General features: G+C 36.0%; 2 protein-coding genes across 3 annotated transcripts in view; both read right to left on the bottom strand.

The window, feature by feature from the left end:
- On the bottom strand, positions 1-2,370 carry LOC109948434 ((-)-alpha-pinene synthase-like). Of its 2 annotated transcripts, none has more exons than XM_020561372.1 (7): positions 2,225-2,370; positions 1,849-2,128; positions 1,382-1,757; positions 1,087-1,305; positions 843-981; positions 477-725; positions 1-385 (listed from the first exon to the last, which is right to left on the bottom strand). In XM_020561372.1, the coding sequence occupies exons 1-7, from the start codon at positions 2,348-2,350 to the stop codon at positions 89-91; spliced, it is 1,686 nt and encodes a 561-aa protein (XP_020416961.1). In that variant the 5' UTR covers positions 2,351-2,370; the 3' UTR covers positions 1-88. The 2 variants fall into 2 exon arrangements, with proteins under 2 accessions (XP_020416961.1, XP_020416962.1); XM_020561373.1 differs by having other exon boundaries at positions 2,228-2,370.
- LOC18779436 ((-)-alpha-pinene synthase) overlaps positions 8,569-24,355 on the bottom strand; it is a 24,755-nt gene continuing 8,968 nt past the window's right edge. Inside the window, exons 2-8 of the mRNA XM_020562277.1 lie at positions 12,128-12,355; positions 11,732-12,008; positions 9,854-10,226; positions 9,556-9,774; positions 9,311-9,449; positions 8,957-9,205; positions 8,569-8,865 (exon numbers count right to left, since the gene is read on the bottom strand). Of these exons, the coding sequence (XP_020417866.1) occupies positions 8,569-8,865; positions 8,957-9,205; positions 9,311-9,449; positions 9,556-9,774; positions 9,854-10,226; positions 11,732-12,008; positions 12,128-12,355 (1,782 nt within the window). The remainder of the gene's footprint in view (positions 8,866-8,956; positions 9,206-9,310; positions 9,450-9,555; positions 9,775-9,853; positions 10,227-11,731; positions 12,009-12,127; positions 12,356-24,355) is intronic.

The raw sequence follows: 24,355 nt of genomic DNA, 5'->3' as shown, positions 1-24,355 counted from the left end.
TACTTTTAACCACTTGAAGTACGAATTCCTTGCATTTTATGTGATTATTGAGGTAGTAAGAAATTACAAAGTTCACAAGGAATCCAACTTAAAGTGGAACAGGATCTAGAAAAAGTGAAGCAACAATATCTTTCATAAGTTTGCCAACATGTGTGAAGCCATCTCCCCTTTTATAAAGCAGATCCACAACTCTTGTTAAATTAAGAATGCGCATGAGGACAGGCCTTGGCACAACAGTTGGCTTTATAAGGAGCTCCTCGTTTATATCCTTCCACAAATCCACAACTTGTTTGTTGAAAACATCAAGTGTCTCTTGCTCAGAGACTCCATGTTGCTTCATGTAGCAATCAATACTAGAAGCAACATGCCCTCTCTCCTTGTCAAACTGCAAAAATGTAGAATCAAAAGCATTTAGTTAGGTTTAATCTTATATTTAGTTAATCGTATTCAACGTAATTACAAATATCTTCTTATACCTTGTACCCAGCAACGTCATCCATGAGCCTAAAAATGATATTCGAAGCTCTAAGGATTTTAGGGTTATTGAGCAACCACTCAAATGCCTCCTTGGTTACAATATCTCCCATGCCAAGTAAAGATATGGTTGAAAGTGGGCTGTTACCAACAGAAGCTGTGGCAACATGCATATACTCCTCCATGCTTGGGATGCATCCTTCGTGTAACCATCTGGCCTCATCAAAGTAAGCTCGGGCTGTAGCTTTCCACTGCATTGACATATTGCTAAACCAGTGCTTAAAAGTAAACTTCGATATTGTCGCGAGCAAAAAAGTAAATAAATAAGAGTTTAAAAAGCTCAGGTAACAATAAAAAAGAGTACATACAACTTCTTTTGCATAGTAAACTCGGTATGAATTCCCTTTCTTCACCATCTCTTCCTCAATTTCATTGAAAAGATTCATAAGTGTCTGATAAAATATTTTCATATAGTCTGGTAGTTCATCCATGCAATTGACATCCCACCTGAAAATTGCATTAACCCAAATCATCTTTTTGTTTTTTCAGCAACACAAAAAGAAGAAAAAAGATCTTTAAATAAGAAAAAGAAGGAACTTGATTATTTCAAACCTCCCAATTGCTTCTGTAAAGATCTCAAGTTCGTCGAAGGTACCAAATGCATCGTATATATCATCCATCAGTGTTCCCAGGGCAAGGAGTTTGTTTAAAAAATTTCTTGCGGCAGAGTAGTGAGGTTCAAAATATACTGCCATTACCCAAAAGTATATTTCCACTATCCTGTCTCTTGCAAAAGGCAGCGTCTTTTCAAAGTCCACTTCTTTCCACCACCTAATGAGCAATAACATTAGCTGTATGTGTAACTTGAGTATATATGCTCACATTTACAATTAAAAGAGAGACCTACCTAGTAATCTCACTGAGCTCCTTTTTGTGCAAACACTGAACAAGATTGAAATCTAACTTTGCAAGTTTCAACAAAGCTTCATTGTGTGAAGCTTCATGTTGGTAGATTGACATGTAACGCCTGGCACATAACCTCTCAAGATCTTTTTGCAAAGGTCTCTCCAAGGCTTGAGTGATTTGTTCTGCATGTTCGTAGCTTACATGAGCTTTTGCAGCAGAGTCAAGGTGAGTGGTGGTGAAAGCAAGAGCTTCATCCAGTATTTCTTCTCCCCGTACTCCTAGATGCCCGGCTTCATAAAGGCTTAGCATCCCCGGAACATCGGCAATTAAGCATTCCTTGAAGCTGCCATTTTTGTCTTTGAACATGTTGAACACATCTGCTTGATTGACATAAAAATGAACAGGCATTAGTTGGCCAAAATCAGTCACAGTACACTCAACTACATTATAATTTGTTGATGAACTTACCACATGAAACCTTATATCCATGTTGTCTTAGTAGCCGGAAACCAAGAGCAACGTTGTATAGATCTCCGTCATCACTAAAGGCATGGTCACGAAATGTAGCATGCGTACGCTCCAATGCATCTTCAATTTCACTTTCAAAATGGTATGCCACGCCAAGGCGCTGGATTGCATCAATCAACTTGAGCTGATGTGAAAAGTCACCTGCACTAGTTGTGAATACTTCCCTCCTCACTACTTCTTTCAGGTTGTCAACTTCTTGTTGGTTCCGGGCATTTGTTATCTGCCGCCAGTCATTAATTAAATAAGCAGACAGGAGTGAAATTATTTTTTTGAGAAAAATTAACATGAAATATAATGATAATTTGCATGAGATTACAACGTCTTGGGAATCATAGTTGAGAAACCGATCACCCCAAATGCTTGGTGGGAAGTTTGCTGTCCGCCGAATAATTTCAGGCTTGGCATTTGGTGATTGAGCTGCTGCACAAACTTGGATAGACATGTTTCAATGTTTTTTTTAGTACTGTTGTGTTTTCTATGAAAAACATGGATTGTAGACTCATGTATATATAGGCAGGGCCGTCTTTGAGATTTTGAGGACCCTGTGCGAAACTTAAATGTAAGATCTCACATCAACCAACGGAGAGGGGGTGATGTGCCTTATATGTGCACACCCGCATCCATCTAGCACGAGGCCTTTTGGGAGCTCACTGGCTTTGGAGTTGTAGGAACTCCGAAGTTAAGCGAGTTGGGGGCTAGAGCAATCCCAGGATGAGTGACCCACTGGGAAGTTGCTCGTGAGTTCCCAGAAACAAAACCGCGCGGGCAGAGAGGGGGGCCCAAAGCGGACAATATCGTGCTACGGCGGAGCCGATCCCGGGGTGTGACATTAAATTGGGGCCTCGCATAATCTAATACGAAAATACTATAAAAATTTGCCATAACTTAATGTCATAAACAATTTTTTTATAACTAAAATTCACTATCAATAAATATGCACTGACAATCAGAAATCAAATTCATAAAAATTTAAATATTTTCATCAATTGTAGCATGTGATTCTCTAACAATGAATCTATCAAGAGCTCCTCTTTGAGATTGAGTCAATTCCTCGATTTTTCTTTTTCTAAACCGTTTTGTATATCCATAAACGTATTTTCTAGTAGGTGGCATGTTTAGATTACAAAGAAAAATTCCAAAACCCTATAACCTGGAAGAAAACCCCAACAAGAAATAGATAAATATTTCTACAAACTATATTCTCATACAACCAATCATCAACATGATAATAATTTAATAAAACAAGTCTTGTAATATATAGAATAGATTGAAATTTAGATACATACCTGAATTTGAATTGAGATTTGAATATGACTATTCGATTTTGAGTGGTCTATGAATTCAGGAATTAGGGTTTTCTCTTTTTGGTGTTCAAATTCCTGAAATTGAAAGAATAACAAAAATTGTCAAAGGATTGAAAAAAGAACCAAAGAGAAATTGATGAACAATGATTATTACTTACCAGAAAATCAGAGTTTAAGAGAAAGAAGAAGCCATGAAGCTTTTTTCGTGGTGTTTTGAATGAAGAAAGTACTTTTCTTGGAAGAGAAAACCTTTTTTATTTTATTTTTAAGAAGGGGGATATATCATATATATTCCTCCTTTGGTGTGGTTAAATTAAGCTTCCATGTTGCCTGTTTGTTAAATGCTTTCTGTTTTTTTATTTTATATAAATTTTATAATTATGTAAAGTTTGAATGCAAAAATAATATCACAAAAGGCTAGGCAGTAGAACAACATCAAGGAGCATCGAACTCGGGCCCTTTTGCCAAAGAGAGATGTGCTCCATCCAACTCCCCTGAACACACTGTTGTGCAAATATCCAGACGCTATACTATATATACAATTCATATAATTTTAATATATATATATATAATATAAATATTTTTTTTTTCGGGGACCCTTAAGAATCGGAGATCCTGTACGGTGGCACCACTTACACTACCCCAGAGCCACCCCTGTATATAGGCAAAGGTTGGGATATAAGATTATTGCAAAGCAACAATAGAATCGTGCATAGCAGGTAGAATTTCCAAATCAATAATTTCCATGGTACCCCCCCTTTCAGTATTTTGAGTGCAGGATACACACTTTTTTAACCCTTAGATGAAATGGTTTTAATGACTAGGATGACATTGAAAAAGAAATCAAGACCATCTTAAACATGATTAATAAGTAATATATTCTCTCTCCTCTCTCCTCATAAATATCATTTGTTTTTTTCTTTTTAATCGCTTATTGGAGCTGTTATTTTTTGGTCGGTGTTGCCCCTATTAGTCTGTTGGTTTTTTCTACCCGTTTCATTTCTCAAACAAAAAGGAAATTCTTTCATAATTGGAGAGTGCTAATAACCTTCTCTCTAACCTTCTCTTTTAAATCTTCTTCTTTTTTCTCATGACAAATGTTACTTTCCTTATACTAAAAACAATGTCATTAATGCATCACACAAACTAGTTTTTATTTTTCAAGTTTACCCTTATTAAATGTATTAAGTTTTTTTTAATAAAAAGCTAATTTTTTTTATAACTTTCTTACCACCTTGTTAAAAATTAAATAAGAAAATAAAAACTGAAGTTTTTTTTAATTATTAATTTTTCCAAAGAGAACGCGTGTGTTGTTAAAAACAAAATAAAGATGATAACAATGTCATGAAACAAACTTTATTTGTATTTTTTAAAAATATGACGTTTTTCTTATTTTTTTATTATTTATTTTTTAACAATGTGCTAAAGAAGTTATAACAAAATTTGAATAAATTGAAGGAAATATAAAAGCCAATACATTTTAAAAGGGTAAATTTGAAAAACAAAAACTAAATTGTGTGATGCATTAATGACATTGTTTTAAGTGTAAGGAAAATGACACTTGTTATAAAGAGAAGGGAGAAAGTCCAAAAGAGAAAGTTAGATAGGATTGTATTTCTCTTCATAAATAATAGAAACAGTCCCGATCTCTTGGACCCTGTAGTCCAAGAGATCAGGACTGATAATAGAAATATATGTTCCTTAAAGTCCATCTCACGAATTCCGGACAATCCAGTTGTGAAAGATGCTGAGAGCGGATCGAACCAACAGAGAGTGAAGGGTAGGGCAGATCAAGGGGATTGAAAACTTGTTAATTAAAAGAAAATAGAATTACAATTGTGTATTTGGGTGGGGGTGTGAGAGCAGGGCATCATCTTCATCGTCTGCAGAAAGAAGGCCACAAGAAGGATTTTCACAGGAAAATAGAAATTAAAAAAAGAAGAATGATATTAAAGAGAGTGAGAGAGGAAACACCTGAGAGAGGAGAGAGAAGAAGAAACAGACAAGTTATTAACTATTGATATTCCCAATGCACATCAATTGATAATCTCAGCCATTGAAAGTGCCTTAATCTAATGGCTTAGAATATGTGTCAAAATTTGTGTTAAAAAATGTGTTTCTCCTATATATATAAAATCTTTTTCTTTGTAACGTAATAAGGGTTATTACAATACAAACTAGTCATAAAAAAGTTATTACAATAATATCGTGATCTAAAAAATTCAATTATCATGTTGAATCGAAGAAACTCTGGTATATACATCTCAACTAAGAGTGCAAACTCAAAATAACCAAAAATCAAGCCATTGATCCTTTCTTACATTGAATTTGAGAGTTGGACAAGTTTTTTCAGTGGACATTAAGTGGGGCATATTGACAATTCGGTACAGAAATATTATCCACATACATCTGAGCACCTTACAATCTTGGCATAATATCCACACTCAGAAAAATATTCAAAAATATATACAGCCTTGGCAAATAGGAAATTCAAAAATATTTAACGGCCATAATTTTGTTCACAGGTTAAATGGGCCAATCCTGCTAAAGTTACCTGATAGATAAAGACCTGATTTGTTTTTTAACAGAAAAAGAACTGCCCAATGAATGAGTGGCCCATATACGGTTAACCCACCAACCGGCAAGGATCAAATGAAAACAAAGAATTTTACTTTTTGGTCCTCAATTTTGATCCTTACATTGAATTTTGAGAGTTGGACAAGGCTTTTAGAGGACATCTAGTGGGGTATTCAGTACAGAAATATTGTCCGCATAGATGTAAGCACACTTAGCACCTTAAAATCTTGGCATAATATCCAAACTCAGAAATTTATATATACTAAAACTCAATCCAACTAGACACTATTCTCAAGCACATTGTAATGACAGAAATGCTCCCCGTTTATCCTTTTTATTTTCCAACAGTACAGTCAAATGAGCATTGAAAAGTCTCTCGAATCTCATCTATAATCAGTTTTCTTTTGAGTAAAGGTCTCAGTCTTTCATTCTCTAAATTTAAATGCCAATTTTGTATTTTCTGAATGAAATAATGAAATGAAATGAAAATGATGGAGGTGAGAGATAACCATATGCTTGGCACATTATTATTATTATTATTATTATTATTTTCTTGGTGCATGGCTATTCTCAGTTGCTGAATCGTTAGGCAACTGAGAAATCATACTCACTTGCCTTTCACTTGCCTTTCACGTGGCTATTCTCAGTTGCTGAATCGTTAGGCAACTGAGAAATCAAACTCACTTGCCTTTCACGTGGCTATTCTCAGTTGCCTTCTCAGTTGCCGAATCGTTAGGCAACTGAGCTATTTATATAAATAAATCAATAAATAAAAAAAAGACCCGCCTAGCAATTCGGCACCACGTGTCAAAAACAGTATAGCCACGCGACTATACTAATTTTTTTTTATAATAAAAAACCGTAGTATAGGTGCGTGGCTATACTGTTTAAGTATATTATATTTAAAAGACGTATAGCCACACGGCTATACTATTTATTAAAAAATAAAAATAAACGACCCAAGTAAAGCCGCGGCTATAGTTGTTTAAAAAAAAATCTCAAGTATAGGCTATACTATTTACATATATATAAACGGGGATTGTAAAACAGTGTTATTTCCTTTCACACAAATGTTTTTAAATTTGGACAGTTTGATGATCCAAATTTAATGAAAAATATTATTTTCCTTCATCGTCAAAAAGCAATAACCAGTTGTTGAGTTGATATAATCATGTTTGATTGACATTGAATTGGACCCTATTTGATTGATGTTGATGTTGAGATTGCAAAATTACTTAACCAACGTTGAATTGGATTGAATATATTTTTTGTCAAAATAATCCAATTGGTTCAAACTCATGAACGTTTACTAACTATGCTTCTATACATAACTATGCTTCTATGGTTCTATACATAAGTAACTAAATTTTAGTTAGTTAGAGCATCTCCATTGCTCACGTGTAAAATCATGTGTATGCTATATCTACATTTCTTGTGACCGGAAATTGCTTCAGTGTTAGATGCAAAAGAATGCAAATATAATAGATATGAACTTAGTCAAATTAATTAGAACAGATGTGCTCCTTATTCTGCATTCAAATTCAAATTCTCTCCCTATAATTTAGATTAAATTAAAATATAATGTCATTTGTATATATAAAAAAACAGAGAAATGGAATGCAAATATAATATACAATAGCTGCCCGAGAAGGGTAAAAAGATGGAAAATTAGAGAAACTAGAGGGAACTCGCGCACCACGCGCGACAGTTGCCGGATAGTTGTGATAGGCGGGCTCCTCGTTGGCTGAGAGGACTCATGACGTCATCCCACTAATTCTACAGCTGCAACGGTTTCTTTTTAGCCAAAAAATACAATTTGAAGGCTCAGATTTCATTCAATCTGGTTTCCACTTGTTTTATCCCTAAACCCTAATATATACAGCCTTGAAAAATATAATTTTCACAAAGGAATATGACTAGTGATTATATTCTTAAAAAATATGGTTGGGATATAAGAATTTGGGTGGCAATAGCCACTCTATTTTGTTTGAAAGTAGTCTCCGATCTTGAAAGTTTAAGTGACAAAATCTCATGTGCCATAACCAAATTAATTTACAAATATTGAATTTAAAAGAATTCAAAGCTGTTGCAAAAATCTCGAAATACTTGGCCAAGGAAGGAGATCGAAACACTAAACTTTTTCATCCTTCTACTGTCATCAAAAGGGGAAGGAATAAATTGGAAGGGTTGAATAATGATGATGGAGTTTGGGTGACTCAGAAAAATGGTGTGAAGCAGATTGTTTGTGAGTATTTTCAAGGGTTGTTTGATGTTTCTGTGTTGGCTGGGGAGTATTCTTTACTTCCTCAATTGTTTCCTCAGTTTGGTTGTGATGATTTAGCTGATTTAAGTGGCACTGTCACTGAATTAGAAATTAAACAGTTCGTTTGCTATTAGAGGTCTTAAAACCGTGGGCCAGATGATTTCCGTACTTATTTTTTAGGGTTATTGAGCAACCACTCAAATGCCTCCCTGGTTATTATATCTCCCATGCCAAGTAAAGATATGGTTGAAAGTAAGTTGTTACCAACAGAAGCTGTGGCAACATGCATATACTCCTCCATGCTTGGGATGCATCCTTCGTGTAACCATCTGGCTTCATCAAAGTAAGCTCGGGCTGTAGCTTTCCACTTGAGTTACGAGTTCTTATTGGGAGAATGGGGAATTGAACGTAAGAGATGCAGAGATAAATGCTCTTAACCACTTGAGTTACAAGTCCCTTGTATTTTATGTGATTATTGAGGTAGCAATAAATTACAAAAATCACAACGAATCCAACTTAAAGTGGAACAGGATCTAGAAAAAGTGAAGCAACAATATCTTTCATAAGTTTCCCAACATGTGCGAAGCCATCTCCCCTTTTGTAAAGCAGATCCACAACTCTTGTTAAATTGAGAACGCGCATGAGGACAGGCCTTGGCACAACAGTTGGCTTTATAAGGAGCTCCTCGTTTATATCCTTCCACAAATCCACAACTTGTTTGTTGAAAACATCAAGTGTCTCTTGCTCTGAGACTCCATGTTGCTTCATGTAGCAATCAATACTAGAAGCAACATGCCCTCTCTCCTTGTCAAACTGCAAAAATGTAGAATCAAAAGCATTTAGTTAGGTTTAATCTTATATTTAGTTAATCGTATTCAACGTAATTACAAATATCTTCTTATACCTTGTACCCAGCAACGTCATCCATGAGCCTAAAAATGATATTCGAAGCTCTAAGGATTTTAGGGTTATTGAGCAACCACTCAAATGCCTCCTTGGTTACAATATCTCCCATGCCAAGTAAAGATATGGTTGAAAGTGGGCTGTTACCAGCAGAAGCTGTGGCAACATGCATATACTCCTCCATGCTTGGGATGCATCCTTCGTGTAACCATCTGGCCTCATCAAAGTAAGCTCGGGCTGTAGCTTTCCACTGCATTGACATATTGCTTAAAAGTCAACTTCGATTTTGTTGCGAGCAAAAAAAAAATAAAGAGTTTAAAAAGCTCAGGTAACAATGAATGTACATAGTACATACAGCTCCTTTTGCATAGTAAACTCGGCATGAATTCCCTTTCTTCACCATCTCTTCCTCAATTTCATTGAAAAGATTCAGAAGTGTTTGATAAAATATTTGCATATAGTTTGGTAGTTCATCCATGCAATTGACATCCCACCTGAAAATTGCATTAACCCAAATCATCTTTTTGTTTTTTTCTGCAAAACAAAAAGAAGAAAAAAGATCTTTAAATAAGAAAAAGAAGGAACTTAATTATTTCAAACCTCCCAATTGCTTCTGTAAAGATCTCAAGTTCTTCGAAGGTACCATATGCATCGTATATATCATCCATCACTGTTCCCAGGGTAATGACTTTGTCTAAAATTTTTCTTGCGGCAGAGTAGTGAGGTTCAAAATATACTGCCGTTGTCCAGAAGTACAATTCTACTATCCTGTCTCTTCCAAAAGGCAGCTTCCTTTCAAAGTCTACTTCTTTCCACCACCTAAACATTTGTATAATTACTTCATAACTAATAATTAGTATGAATTTTACATTTACAACATGAATACTAAAAAACTTACCTAGTAATCTCACTGAGCTCCTTTTTGTGCAAATACTGAACAAGATTGAAATCTAACTTTGCAAGTTTTAATAGAGTTTCATTATGTGAAGCTTCGTCTTTGTAGATTGACATGTAATTCCTGGCGCCTAACCTCTCTAGACATTTTAGCAGAGGTCTCTCCAAGGCTTGAGTTATTTGCGCTGCCAATGAATGCCTTACATGGGTTATTTTGGACTCAAGGTGAGCGGTGGTGAAAACAAGAGCCTCTTCTAGTATATCTTCTCCATGCACCCTTAGATGTGTTGCTTCATACAAGCTTAGCATGCCCGACACATTGACAGTCAAGCTTTCCTTGAAGTTACCGTTTGCATCTTTGAACTGGTTGAATATGTTGGAAGTTTGAAAACAAATGTCCCACATTGGAGAAAACAAAAGGTTCCATATGCTTTATAAGCATGAAACCTTAACATCAATTAAATAAAGATTGGTGGGCTGATGGGCTTGGTAGTGAAGACTATCATGGTTGGCTTGCTTGATTAATATTTAATATTTAAATAATCAAGACTTGGGCCTTGGGCCTTGGGCCTCTGGAAAATAAAAGAAATATACCTAGCCCGAAAATAAAATAATTATTTTTTATTTTTCGGATTTCTTTGGCAGAAGTTAAATTCAAACCAGAAAGACTTATCTTTTTGTTTGAATTTGAACAGGTATGACGGATACTAACTGCTATTTTGAAGGGGTGTAATTCTATTATAAAACCACAAGTCCTAGGCCATAAGACGAATCTCTTTTTCTTTAAACTATCTCATATTATTTTAAAGTTACCAACTGTATTGGAGAGAAGCACACCAACGTTTGCCAGAATTCAAGGATCCGGTGCTGGACCCTTGAATTATAGATAGTTGAATCCTGGGAGATAGATGCCTGTTGAACTTTAAGCACTGAGAAGAGGCGAAATTCTGTCTTTAGGACATTGCAAATACGCAAGCCTCTATCTTCAATAAAAGTCAGTATTCTGTACTTTGCACATTTATACAGATTTCGTAATTTTGCTACTGTTTATATTTTAAGAATTGTACAATAATATAGTGATCCTATAGTATAAAACATTTACTGATTATTTTCCTAACATAATATATCTGCTTGATTGTCAAAAAAAAAAGGAATAAAGAAAGAGTGAAAAACACACATGTACATATATATATTTACCTGTTGGATTATCCAAAAAGTGTATGAACATATATATATATATATATATATATATATATATATACAGAAAGCTTCCATTGAGGGATCCCTCAAATAAGCTTATTTGAGGGACACCCCTTGTAGGCCCCACTCCAGATTGTATTTCACTAATCCAAACCGTCTATTTTGTAAATACTCATTCAAAGATCATCTCTACAAAAAACCACTTGAATCCGATATCATTTGACCACTCAATTAAGTTATTGAAATTTTAGCATTTTCTTGAAGCACCGTGTTCATTGATTTTGTAAGACACAATTGGATGTCGAAACGGTTTTCGATTTGTCTAATTTTTTGTAAGGATGATCTATGAATGAATACCTAAAAAATAGATGGTTTGGATCATTGGGAAAAAAATTGTATGGTACCCTAAAGGGCGTCCCTCAAATAATTTTATTTGAGAGATCCCTCAATAGAAAGGGACTGTATATATATATATATATATATACACCTAGTTTTTCTATATAGGGCGTTCTGTGTTATAATAATGAGTATGACTGTCTCTTTCACTACACCTATTAAAGGCATGATGCATTGAAAAAAACCTCACTTTCACTCAATTTTCTTCAACTTTTATCCCATTTGAGTGATAGTAGCCAGTCACTCCATCACTCTTTCCACTATTGAGATCTTGGGATATACCTACCACATGAAACATTATATCCATGCTGCCTTAGTAGCCGAAAGCCAAGAGCAACACTGTGCAGATCACCATCATAATGGTCATGACAGGTTGTACCATGTATGCGTTCCAGTGCTTCTTCGATCTCTCTTTCAAAATGGTATGCCACGCCAAGACGCTGGATTGCTTCAATTAACTTGAGCTGATGTGCAAAACCATCACCTCCAGCTTTAAGATTTGTGAACACTTCTCTCCTCACTATTTCTTTCAGTTCGTCAACCTGCTTCTGGGCATGAGTTATCTGCCATCATCAACAAGTACTTAAATTAAATCATCATCAGCAAAACCATTTGAACATTTTAGGGAAGAAAAATGCTTCGAAATGTCATAGAATAGAAATCATAGTTTGCTTGACACTACCTTGTGTTCAGAATAATCGTAGTTGATGAACCGATCTCCCCAAATGCTTGGGTGAAAATTTGCGGTTCGCTGCCGACCAATTTCAGGCTTGGCATTTTGTGATTGAACTACTGCTGGACCAGCTTGGATAGGCGATACGGATTGTTTTCTTTTTGGTTTATAGAAACATTGAAGGTTGGGTGGTAGAGGTAAGCTAGCACAAGGGGAGGGATATAGTGTTGGCGAGTCCTTATTTCATTAGAATTTTGGTTACTTACCAATTATATTTTGTCCTATTGTAATAGAGATTATTTTATTTAGTGTTATGGGGGTTGATGATTTTTTCAACCCTCATAGAGGTAGCACTACCGACTCATTCTCTCATTCTCCACCAACCATCGTTGAGTTGAGTGCCCAGATGGCTCCGCTCCTACAGATGCAGACTTTTACCCCGTACCTAATCCAGAATCAGGATCCTCTTTTGACGATCCCGACCCCGACTCCGACTATGACGACGACCCCGACTCCGAAGACGACCCCGACCCCGACTCCGAAGACGACCTCGACCCCGACCCCGACCCCAACTCCGAAGACGACCTCGACCCCCACTCCGATGATGACCCCAACCCCGAATTTGGCTCTGATTCAGACCCTGATTTCGATTTCAACTCTGACTCCGGCCTCGACTCAGGCTCATATTCCGATCCCAATTCCTACTCAACTGTATCCTATGCATCTTCCGCTGCACAGATTATGACTTCTCGACTAACGACCTCGACACATGGACCAGATTGCGCATTTTGTGAAATCCGAGGATCAATTGGCGGATATTTTGACAAATGCTATTTTCAGTAAAGCATTCCACAATTCACTAGATCAGTTGGGCATTGGCGACATCTATGCACCAACGTGAGGGGGAGTGTTGGCGTGACTTGTGGATATTGACTTACTTTCCTTACACACCAAGAATTCCTATTATAATTGTAATTGATTTACTTTAATTCCTGATTTCCTACTGCAAATAGATTTAGGAATTTATTATTTACTTCCCATTCAGGTTTCGTTGTATTATAAATATGACCTCCTACAAGAAGAAGAATACACAGAAAATTCCCACAAACAAATATTCTCTCATAGTTTTAATATTTTAGCATGGTATCAGAGCCAGGTTCGATCTAGGGACTTGTGCTTGTGTTCTTCTTGAAATTTAAGTGCTCTTCTCCCCCCTTAAGAGGGGGGAGGGGGAGTGAAAGGGATATGTTTATTGACCTATCCCAATTACCTTGACATATTTCCATGAAGATGTTGCTTATTTCTTGACTCCGACGACCCAGGAGTGAAGAGAAGTTGTCTCTGTTGTTGTTTCTGCCTTACCTATTGCCGTGCTCACAGGGTTTCTGTGTTTTGCCTTATCTGCTGCCTTGCTCACAGGGTTTCTGTGTTTTGCCTTACCTATTGCCGTGCTCACAGGGTTTCTGTGTTCTGCCTTATCTACAGCCGTGCTCACAGGGTTTCTGTGTTTTGCTATGTGCCTTATTTTTTAGGGTTTACTTTTGTGTTTCTGCTGTGAACTTTGTTTTAGTTTGTCACTTGTTTCACTCGTGGTTGATTAAAAGATCTTCTCTACAATTGGTGCTTCTCAAGTATGGTGTCCTGTGACTCGCTTGTCAAGTTTGGTATGCGAAATATCTTTGCCCAACTTGAGGGGGAGTGTTGGCGAGTCCTTATTTCATTAGAATTTTGGTTACTTACCAATTATATTTTGTCCTATTGTAATAGAGATTATTTTATTTAGTGTTATGGGGGTTGATGATTTTTTCAACCCTCATAGAGGTAGCACTACCGACTCATTCTCTCATTCTCCACCAACCATCGTTGAGTTGAGTGCCCAGATGGCTCCGCTCCTACAGATGCAGACTTTTACCCCGTACCTAATCCAGAATCAGGATCCTCTTTTGACGATCCCGACCCCGACTCCGACTATGACGACGACCCCGACTCCGAAGACGACCCCGACCCCGACTCCGAAGACGACCTCGACCCCGACCCCGACCCCAACTCCGAAGACGACCTCGACCCCCACTCCGATGATGACCCCAACCCCGAATTTGGCTCTGATTCAGACCCTGATTTCGATTTCAACTCTGACTCCGGCCTCGACTCAGGCTCATATTCCGATCCCAATTCCTACTCAACTGTATCCTATGCATCTTCCGCTGCACAGATTATGACTTCTCGACTAACGACCTCGACACATGGACCAGATTGCGCATTTTGTGAAATCCGAGGATCAATTGGCGGATATTTTGACAAATGCTATTTTCAGTAAAGCATTCCACAATTCACTAGATCAGTTGGGCATTGGCGACATCTATGCACCAACGTGAGGGGGAGTGTTGGCGTGACTTGTGGATATTGACTTACTTTCCTTACACACCAAGAATTCCTATTATAATTGTAATTGATTTACTTTAATTCCTGATTTCCTACTGCAAATAGATTTAGGAATTTATTATTTACTTCCCATTCAGGTTTCGTTGTATTATAAATATGACCTCCTACAAGAAGAAGAATACACAGAAAATTCCCACAAACAAATATTCTCTCATAGTTTTAATATTTTAGCATATAGTACAAAGCTAGAGGTGCAGTTTGCCGACATAGTTGAATGTCTAAACCACCTTATTGGCACTGATCTTGTTGTAAAAGAGTTGATTATTATGACCGAGAGCTCAGGAACCCATATATATTCTAACGATGATGACATTCTTTTTCCTGTGTCTTTCTCTTCGTGACCATATAATTTTGAATGTAGAAATTATTATTATTGTAACGAAGTTTTTGTCTTTTTCTTTTTTTTGAAAGAAACGGATTACTATTTGCTTTTTTGGTGGACAGAGCTAATAATTGGACAAAGCTAAGTAAGAACAAAAACCAGCCACACAAGCATACTGCAAGATGTCTCTTTTTTTCTTTTCTTTTTTCTTTTTTTAAAAAAAAAAAATTCATCATTATTGCATGGTAAAATAAAAATCAAATAGCATCTGAGGGAGGGTTCACTTGAAATGCAAAGTTTTGATATATCTTTTTTGGACTAATATCATTTGACCCCATAAAGTTTTGGGGTCATTATTAAAATGGGCCACGGAATTTCAATTTTGTTAATTTACGCCTTAACACTTTAAAATTCGACTAATTTAGATCATCTCCAAAGGAGATGTGTCAAATGCAAAATGTTAAATTTGAATTTGATAGCTTATGTGGCAATTGGCCTCTTTGCAAAAAAATTTAACTCCACACGAAATGTCAAATATCATATTATTTAACCACAAGGTGTGGTGCGGATGGCAAACTGCCACCTCTAGCTGGCAAGCTACCTAGTGCCTCAAGAGCAGAGGTTCGAAACCCGTTTGAAGCACTTTGTAGCCAGGGACAAGCCGAACCCCAAGCGGAGATTAATTCCACCATGTAGGTGTGTGGACACCTCATAGTATTTATCAAAAATAAATATCATATTATTTTATTATATTTTTTAAAACAAATTGGGCTCATATAATGCATAAAGTATATAAAGAGAGTAAATAATAGTGGGGTCCATGACTAAAAAATATTAAAATAATATCAAACATCAACCTTTTTGATATGTAATTTTTGACATATCTCTTCCAGCCTTCAAATTGAAGTAGAATTTGACGACTCGGTTGGAGCAACTTTAATATTCATTTTTTTGTCTTTTCATGTCTATGTGGCAATTTGACAACCGATATGTCAAAAGTATTGCATAAACATTTAATTGCTAGAAATAACATCTTACATCACTCTAATTGAATTGTTAAAGCTGATATGGAATGAATGATAGAGGTTCAGCCGTTACTTTTAACATCCCAAAAGCAAGATGTCAAATGAATATTTTATTATTTTTTAAAGACAGATGACTATTACTTTCATTTATTATTTTCCTTTGAAAAAAAATTTCTTCTTTATCTTGAATGATTTGACTATTACAATTTTTTTCCTTCTTTCTCTATCCAATTTATTTTCATATATATTCTAACGATGATGACATCCTTTTTTCTCTATTTTTTTTCCTTCTTTCTCTTTCCAATTTATTTTCATATATATTCTAACGATGATGACATCCTTTTTTCTCTATTTTTTTCCTTCTTTCTCTTTCCAATTTATTTTCATATATATTCTAACAATGATGACATCCTTTTTTCTCTATCTTTCTCCTCGTGACCATATAATTTTGAATGTAGAAATTATTATTATTGTAAAGAAGTTTTTGTTATTGAAAAGAACAAGTTAGTGATGGGATATCACACATTATTTACTATTTTGCTTTTTTCTTTTTTTAAAAGAAAGGGATTACTATTTGCTTTTTTGGTGAAAGGACAAAGTTAATAATTGGATAAAGATTTTTTTTAGTGAAATAATTGGATAAATATCTATGCTGTCTCCTTTTTTGGATCTGCATACTGAAAGCTAAGAAAGAGCCATAAAACCCAGCCACAAAAGCATACTACAAGATATCTCTTTTTTTCTTTTTCTTTTTTAATTTAAAAAAAATCATTATTATTGCATGGTAAAATAAAAATCAAATAGCTTCTGAGGATGGGTTCACTTGAAATGCACACGTTTTGATATATATTTTTTTTGGGCTAACATCATTTTACCTCGAAGTTTTGAGGTCATTCTTAAAATGAGCCACAAAATTTCAATTTTATTAATTTACGCCTTAACGTTTTAAAATTCGACAAACTTACAAGTTTCGTCAATTTGACCATTTGGTTTTCTATTAAGTGATGACATGGCAAATGCATGGTCCACTTTTTTAGCTTAGGTGTATTTTTTTTTATTGGAAAAGCTTAGGTGTAATTAAATATTTAAAAATTATTTTTTTTGACGGATATTAAATTAAAATAAAAACCTTTATCTCCTCTCTCTCTCCTCCCTCACTTCGTCGGAATCTAGAAGCCTATTCCTCCTCCCCAATCAGTTCCTTTTTTTTTTTACATCTCTAGGCAACCCCGTCCTCCTTATCAACTCTCACACCATCTTGCCCAGCACAACCCATACCCTAGCCACCACACCCCATTCCCAGCCTTCCAAATCATCCTCGCCCACAATCACTCCCTTCGCAAGGCTTCACTGCTGGTCGTCGACGTACGGCTGAGCTCGACTGTACCAATGTGGAGGAAGATGGAGAGTGGGATTCTCAAGTCGTTTGCGCATCTCAGGGAATCGGGTCCTTCGCCATTGACGAGTTTCTCAGACTCATATGGATGCTTGACTCGGTGGTGGTAGAGGAAGAAGGTGAGGGTTGACAGCGTGCCGAGTGACATTCCCACGGAGGCACAATGACGACTCCTTGTTTCCCTTGGTCAGCTGTGATGCTTATGGGATTGGAACTGTGGCATTTGACAGTGGAGGAGGGGCATGCTAAATCACACGTTTTGATAAATCACACATACATAATATATATAAAAAAGATTTTGTAGCATCATGTGACCGACACTTTATGAGTGCCAGTTTGGTATTGTTATGCTGTGAAAATAATCGATGTCAGATTTACTGCGAGAGAAATTAGCTGTGAGAGAAAGCAAGTTGGCATTTGGTAAACTTTTTGTTAAAAATGTTGTTGGTACTAATTCCCGCATAATCATTAAGCCTAGCGCCTCTTTGAAACTGATTCCTGCATAATCAGAAAATGAAAACACCTTAAATTTTGTTTTTTACTTTTAACACTTATAATTGAAAAATTATAGGGAAAAGCTAAAAAAAACTATTACATGCTAATATTCATATGTTGTTATAAAACAACTTGTCTATATATATTTGGTCGTTAAATCATATTTAGTTCAAAGTAGTCTAACAATGAAACCCCAATACATTTTGGAACGTGAAATTTTTCGGAATCTTAAGATATATTCCAATTTCAGTCCTTTTTTTTTTCGGGATTTCAGAACTTTTGGATGCCGGAAATGATTTGAACTTGCCAAAACCAGAAATTCCAATCCAACTTGCACCCCTAATAAAAGTTGAAGATTGATGTGTTATTTTAAAAGTTGTTAGACACCAACAAGGTGCTTGTAGCTCAAGTAATTAATTAGATTTGCATCTGAGATACCCTAGGTTTGATTCCCCCCTTTCAATATTATTTGTATCAAAAAACGTTGTCGAAGTTACATATCATATCCTACTATATAATAACAAAAATCTATATGTTATTTTTTAGGGTTATTTAAAAAAAAAAAAGGCCTAAACACATATACAAATGATCAAAACTCAAGAAACACTACAAGGAAACAACACACTAGGTTCTGATATTATTAGTTTCTTGTAAGGCTATAAAAGTCTGAAAACAGTCCCAAATAACAATAGAAACCATGCAGCAACTATTTACTTGACAGTATCATAGGGAGTTGAGATCTTATGCACCCAAGTTCTCTATCTTCTCTCAGTCCCTATGCTATTTAGACACACAAAATTGACCACATTAGCCTACTACCTTATGTGACAGCTGATGTAGTCATGCTATGTCAATTAATGAATATTGCTATGTGGATTCTACTTAAATTTATATATATTTTTTAATAATCTTTAAAAACAACAAAATTAAATTAATTACAATCTGTATGTTGTAGTAGGCTGCAGGTTCGTTCTCTACTCAACACTCCCTTACTCCATCAAATCTATCCTTACCCAGTTACACCAGCGCACTGCTTGCCACATCTCCGAGCAACACCAAGCCACGCGAGAAACCCAACAAATCGCATCAATCCATCTTGGAAGAACATTCTTTTTTCTTTTTTTAGTTGGATTTTCTTGATTAGTTGATTTGCTGAGTTGGATTTGTTGAATCAAAGAATTGGTTTTCTTTTTGGAAGGAGAGTTGTCATAGAGATCACATTGCAAAAGAATGAGTAGAGGCCAGATCTTACCGTGACCTTTGCTGTTGTACAACAGAACAAGCACTACTACAAAAAGTGAAAAAGACGACCAGAAAACAACGACGGTCTAAGTGAAAACCGTCGTGGTTTATAAAAAGACGACGGTTCTAAAAACACCGTCGTGTAATACAACCTTAGACAACTAAAAAATGGAGTTTCAAATGGCTGTTCAAAAACAACGACGTACATAATTAAACAACCGACGTCTATTTGAAACAGATTTCCTCAGTGTAAAATCAATGCCAACAAAGAACGGCAGAAGTTATGAATCGACCGACGTAGAAAGTAAAGACGACGATTTCAATAAAAACTGCCGTTTTTACTCATAAAATAACACGACGAGGTTTTCGTATAAGACGCCGTATAATTACAAACAAATCCACGGCTTTAAAATACAAAATATCGCCGTATTAAATTAATTTACAACGACGGAAAATATAAATATATCGACGTCATTCTCGTATAGTTCTACTACGTTATCTTTAAATCGTACAATAAAATTTATCGTCGTATTTATTCATTTTATACGTCGTACCTTTAATTTTAACGGTCGTCTTAATAAGAATTTTTGTTAACAATTTTTTTCTTTGATTTTCTTATCCTACGTCGGTAGATCTACTTAATGACAAGAATTGAAATAACCACGACGGTTTATATAGAACACCGCCGACATAATCAGTTTTGTCTGAGATCCCAAGGGTTACGAAATCTTACCAGATGGAACTCTGTTCCACATCATAATCTTAACAGATGACACAGATTTGCAAATATTGCGTCGTGTTAGTTTACAAATTCTAGAACATTAATTTCCCTCATTTTAAATTTCCTCGGGAAAGAAAAATCTATTTATCACGCTTCGGAATTGAAAACTAAAACTGAAAGAATACGGGAAAAAAAACTCCATTTATAATTTAAAATTAAAATCCACGTCGGTTGTAGTACACTTAACGACGTTTAACAAAATAATCTACGTCGGTAATTATAAATCTACCGCCATCGTAACTTAATATAGACGACGAGAAAAGACGACGGTAGAACAGAAAACCGCCGTTGTTTCAGTTTCTTTAACATATCTTTCTGCAGGACTTGTGTAGTTCAAAGCATTGACAATGTCTTCATCATATCTCCCAGAAACTACTGATTCAATTGCTCATGCTTTAGAGGCCATCTGAAGCCATTTCTATTCTTTATCGCATTCTTGAAACCCATCTTCTTCTTCTGAAGGAAGAGGCTATCACAATAAATCCGACGGATCTTCTTAGGCAAGAAAATCAAGCAGAGGATCAGGCACATCTGATCTTCAGATTTCCCTGAGAAGCGAACTTTCCTTCGACAGCGAGTGGAGGCCAGGCTTGCAGGCTTGCATCTCTTTTGATGGAAAGCAAGGAGTATTCAGAAGCACTAAGTGTCCTATCAGGCTTGATCAAGGAAGTGAGAAGGCTTCTTCTTGTGGACATATATTTGATGCGAGTAAGCTCAATTTCTCTTTGAGAAAACATCCAAATTATTATCTTTGAGACATGAGAGACTGAGAGAGGAAGAACTTGGAACCTTAAATGTAAACCGAAAATGAATGAAAGCGACAAATTTATAGAATAAATTTTTAAAACCAACGGCGGTCCTTACAAACAAACCGCCGTTTAAATTGTAAAATCAACGTCGGTATTATCGACGTATATTACAGAAATCCACGTCGGTAAATTAATAAAAACGACGTGTTAAATAATATACCATGACGCGAGTTATTACTTATGTACTTTAATTTTTGAGTTTACTACGACGGTACCTACAAACTACTGTCGTATTTATTTACCACGTCCGAAGTTAAATGTACCGTCGTATTTTGTAATTTATACGTCGTAGTTATATGTAACCGCCATATTATTTTTTTGAAATGGTTTTATATGTAAGCAACTTTTCGTCTACTTGACTTACACATTTGTTGTTTTTATATTCTTATTTTATTTAAATCTGTCATCCAAAAAAGAAACTTTACATATTGCAGAATATTAATTTCCTTCGTTTTAAATTTCCTCCGGAAAAAAAACTCTATTTATAACGCACTGTAATTGAAAAATAAACTGAAAGGTCACGGGAAAAAAAATTCTATTCATAATTTAAAAATTAAAATCCACGTCGGTTATATTAAACCTAACGACGTTAAATGAAATGATTCCACGTCGAATGAAAAATATTGCGTCGTTTTAGTTAAAAACGACGTAGTTAAATGTAACCGCCGTATTATTTTTTTGAAATGGTTTTATATGTAAGCAACTTTTCGACTTACACATGCACTGTTTCCAAACCCGATTAAAAATTTCAATCTCCCAGAGAAACCTTTTCGTCTTTTTTCCTTGTCAGAGCATTGTCAGAGTTTCTCATCGTCTTCCTCTCGTCTTCTTCGTCGTCTCTGAACTTAAACATCGATCATCTTCCTCTTGCTTTCATTGCACGCAAAAGGTAAGCTTTCATTTTCACTATTTTGGTTACTGTTTTGCATGCTCATACGTTTTTTGTTTGAAAAATCTTTTTACCTTTTTTCTGGCCAAAATCATTTTACTTCTTTCCAAGTTTGATAAAATATACAGACAAAGAGAGAAAGTTTCCAACTTTGAAGACAACTACATCAACTAAATAAGACGACGGTAGACCACGACGGTTCGTCAGTTGCTCTAGCGTCGTCTGAAAATTGACAAAGTTGTTTTTAAAATAATAGTCTTTTTTTATATGCTTGTTTAATTGCAGGTTTGATTTCGCTGAACAATGGTTTTTGTTTTTCCCTTATTTGATAAAATATAAAGAAAAAGAAACTAGGGTTGGTATCTAATATAGACGATAAAATATAAATAATAGTTTACCACGACAGTGTATTACTATTGACGTCGTGTGAACATATATACCACGACGTTATATAAATAATGGTTTTAAACATTTATTACGTCTGAGATTATTTCATTGCGTCGTCTAAAATCATATCATACGTCGTATTTTGTTAATACCGTCGTTTGTGTTCTTAATGTTTTCCTGAAATATTTTCACTTGCAGTTTTGTCTGTTAAAATGGTTTCTCAACAACAAACTAAGGATTCTGGCTCCAAGAAGCTTGGAATGGTAGCTCCTCAAGATAAGTCTTCGAAGGAGATGAAGTCTTCGAAGAAGATGAAGTTTGCTTCATCATCTGCTGAGACAGAACAAACCAGCCAGACAACAATCTCAGATGATTCAAAGACTGGTCGAGGTATGAGCACAATGCCTCGTGTTGTGAAGAGAAAGCTTCAGAAACTGAGGCCAATTGTTGAGTACAATAAAAGGGGGAAAGGTGTTGGCCAAGCACATATTGAGATGCAGTCGTATATTGGTGTGTTGGCACGCTCCAGGATCCCACTTGTGGACAAGAAATGGTCCCAAATCCCCAAGGATATAAAGGAGCAGATTTGGGAAGCAGTTGACATGGCTTTTGTCGTAGGCCAAGGGGGCAAGACCTCTGTTTTAGCTTCTGCTTCCAAGAAATGGAAGGATTTCAAGTCTACACTAACGAGGCATTATATCCTTCCATACACCAATGACAGGGAGAAATTAAGCCAACCCCCTGAAACATATAAATTCATAGAGAAAGCACAATGGGATGCCTTTGTAGCTTCAAGGCTATCCAAAGATTTTGAGTCTGTGCATTCTCAACATGCACAGATTAGGGAGAAACTCGAGTACAATCATCGATTGTCTCGAAAAGGATATGCTGGATTGGAGGATCAATTGGAGGAAACCATGCCTGGGGTAGAAATTGATCGATCTACCTTATGGAAGAGAGCTAGACAGGACAAACATGGTAACATCCCTGATCCAAAGGTGGCAGAGAAAGCAAAATTAATTGTAAGCCTACTATCACTCTGTTTTAAATTTTTATTAAACTGTGAATTATTCTTATTACGTCGTATGTTATATTTTTCGTCGTGTGAATGATATTACCACGTCGAAAAGTTTTTAAAAACGTCGTTAAAGGTCTAAATAGGAATCACTACTATGTTTTCTGTAATTACAGCATAAGATGTCGGTGGTTCATTTTCGCGTCGTGTGAATGATATTACCACGTCGAAAATTTTTTAAAAACGTCGTTAACGGTCTAAATAGGAATCACTACTCTGTTATCTTTAATTATAGCATAAGACGTCGGTTGTTTATTCATTTCGTCGTTTTAAATAAATAACCACGTCGGTATAACTACCGTCGTGATAAGTTATAATAACGTCGGTTTATACGTTATTGCGTCGTGTGAAATTATATAATACGTCGTTTGTACATAAATAACCGTCGTGTGTTTTTTTGTTTATCTTTTTTTAGGATGAATTGCAGAAACAAGTCTCGGAAGGCAAAGTCAGAGTAGATGGCAGCAATGATGTGCTGACCATGGCTTTGGGCCCCGAGCATCCAGGCAGACTGAGGGGAGTTGGTGCTGGTGTTTCCCCAAGGCAATATTTCAATTTGCCCAAACCACAGAGGGTGAGCTTTGACGACCGTTTGAAGGACAGTTTAAGAGTTCTCCTTCAAGAAGAGACTAAAAAGATGGAGGCTAAGGCAAGGGAAGAGGCCTTAAGGATGGAGGCTAGGACAAAACAATTGGTAGAGGCTGAGAGGGAGCATTTCCTGAGTCAGCTTTCCCAATTAATTCCCAATTTTGATCCAAGCATGCTTAAACCAAGAATTAGCCAAAGCCCCAAAAATCCAATGTCTGACAAAGCTAGCTGCTCTGGAGGTGATGTGAGATCCCTACATTTGGAGGATGATACTGCCAAAATGGGGAAACATCAGCCAGATGAAGAGAAGGAAGAAGAAAAAAGAGATGAAGAGAAGGAAGAAGAAAAGGAGAAAGAAGATGAAGAAAAGCATGACGACAAGGTATGTTCACATAACTTTGCCTTTTTTATTTGTTTTTCAAAATTTCAGACGTCGATATTTTTATTTAATCCGTCGTTTGTTTAAAACTTAGACGGCGGAATTTTTTTAAGACGTAATAAAATATTTAAACGACGGTTTTTGCACCGTCGTTTAAATGGTTTCAGACGACGCTTTATTCATAAAACCGTCGTCTTTATTGAATTACCACGACAGTTTTTTCACCGTCGTTTAAATACTTTTAAGACGACGTTTTATTACTTAAACCGTCGTCTTTATTGAATTACCACGTCATTTTTTTTATTTCTTTAAACAGGTTATTGAAGTGGCGCTCCTTCAAAAATGGAGGCGCCATCTTCTTTAAAAACCGGCCCTTTGTGGAAACGACACTCCTGCCTGAGGATAAG

The sequence above is a fragment of the Prunus persica genome, chromosome G4 (assembly GCF_000346465.2).
Source record: "Prunus persica cultivar Lovell chromosome G4, Prunus_persica_NCBIv2, whole genome shotgun sequence".
NCBI classification, from domain to species: domain Eukaryota; kingdom Viridiplantae; phylum Streptophyta; class Magnoliopsida; order Rosales; family Rosaceae; genus Prunus; species Prunus persica.
This window is presented reverse-complemented; position numbering and strand designations above follow the sequence as displayed.

Bases quoted from the DNA above. Each gene is read 5' to 3' on its own strand.
- LOC109948434 (XM_020561372.1), bottom strand. From the start codon at position 2,350: ATGTCTATCCAAGTTTGTGCAGCAGCTCAATCACCAAATGCCAAGCCT. The intron at 1,758-1,848 runs GTAAGTTCATCA...TCAATCAAGCAG, and splicing joins TGGATATAAGGTTTCATGTG to ATGTGTTCAACATGTTCAAA. The intron at 386-476 runs GTATAAGAAGAT...ACATTTTTGCAG, and splicing joins ATGACGTTGCTGGGTACAAG to TTTGACAAGGAGAGAGGGCA.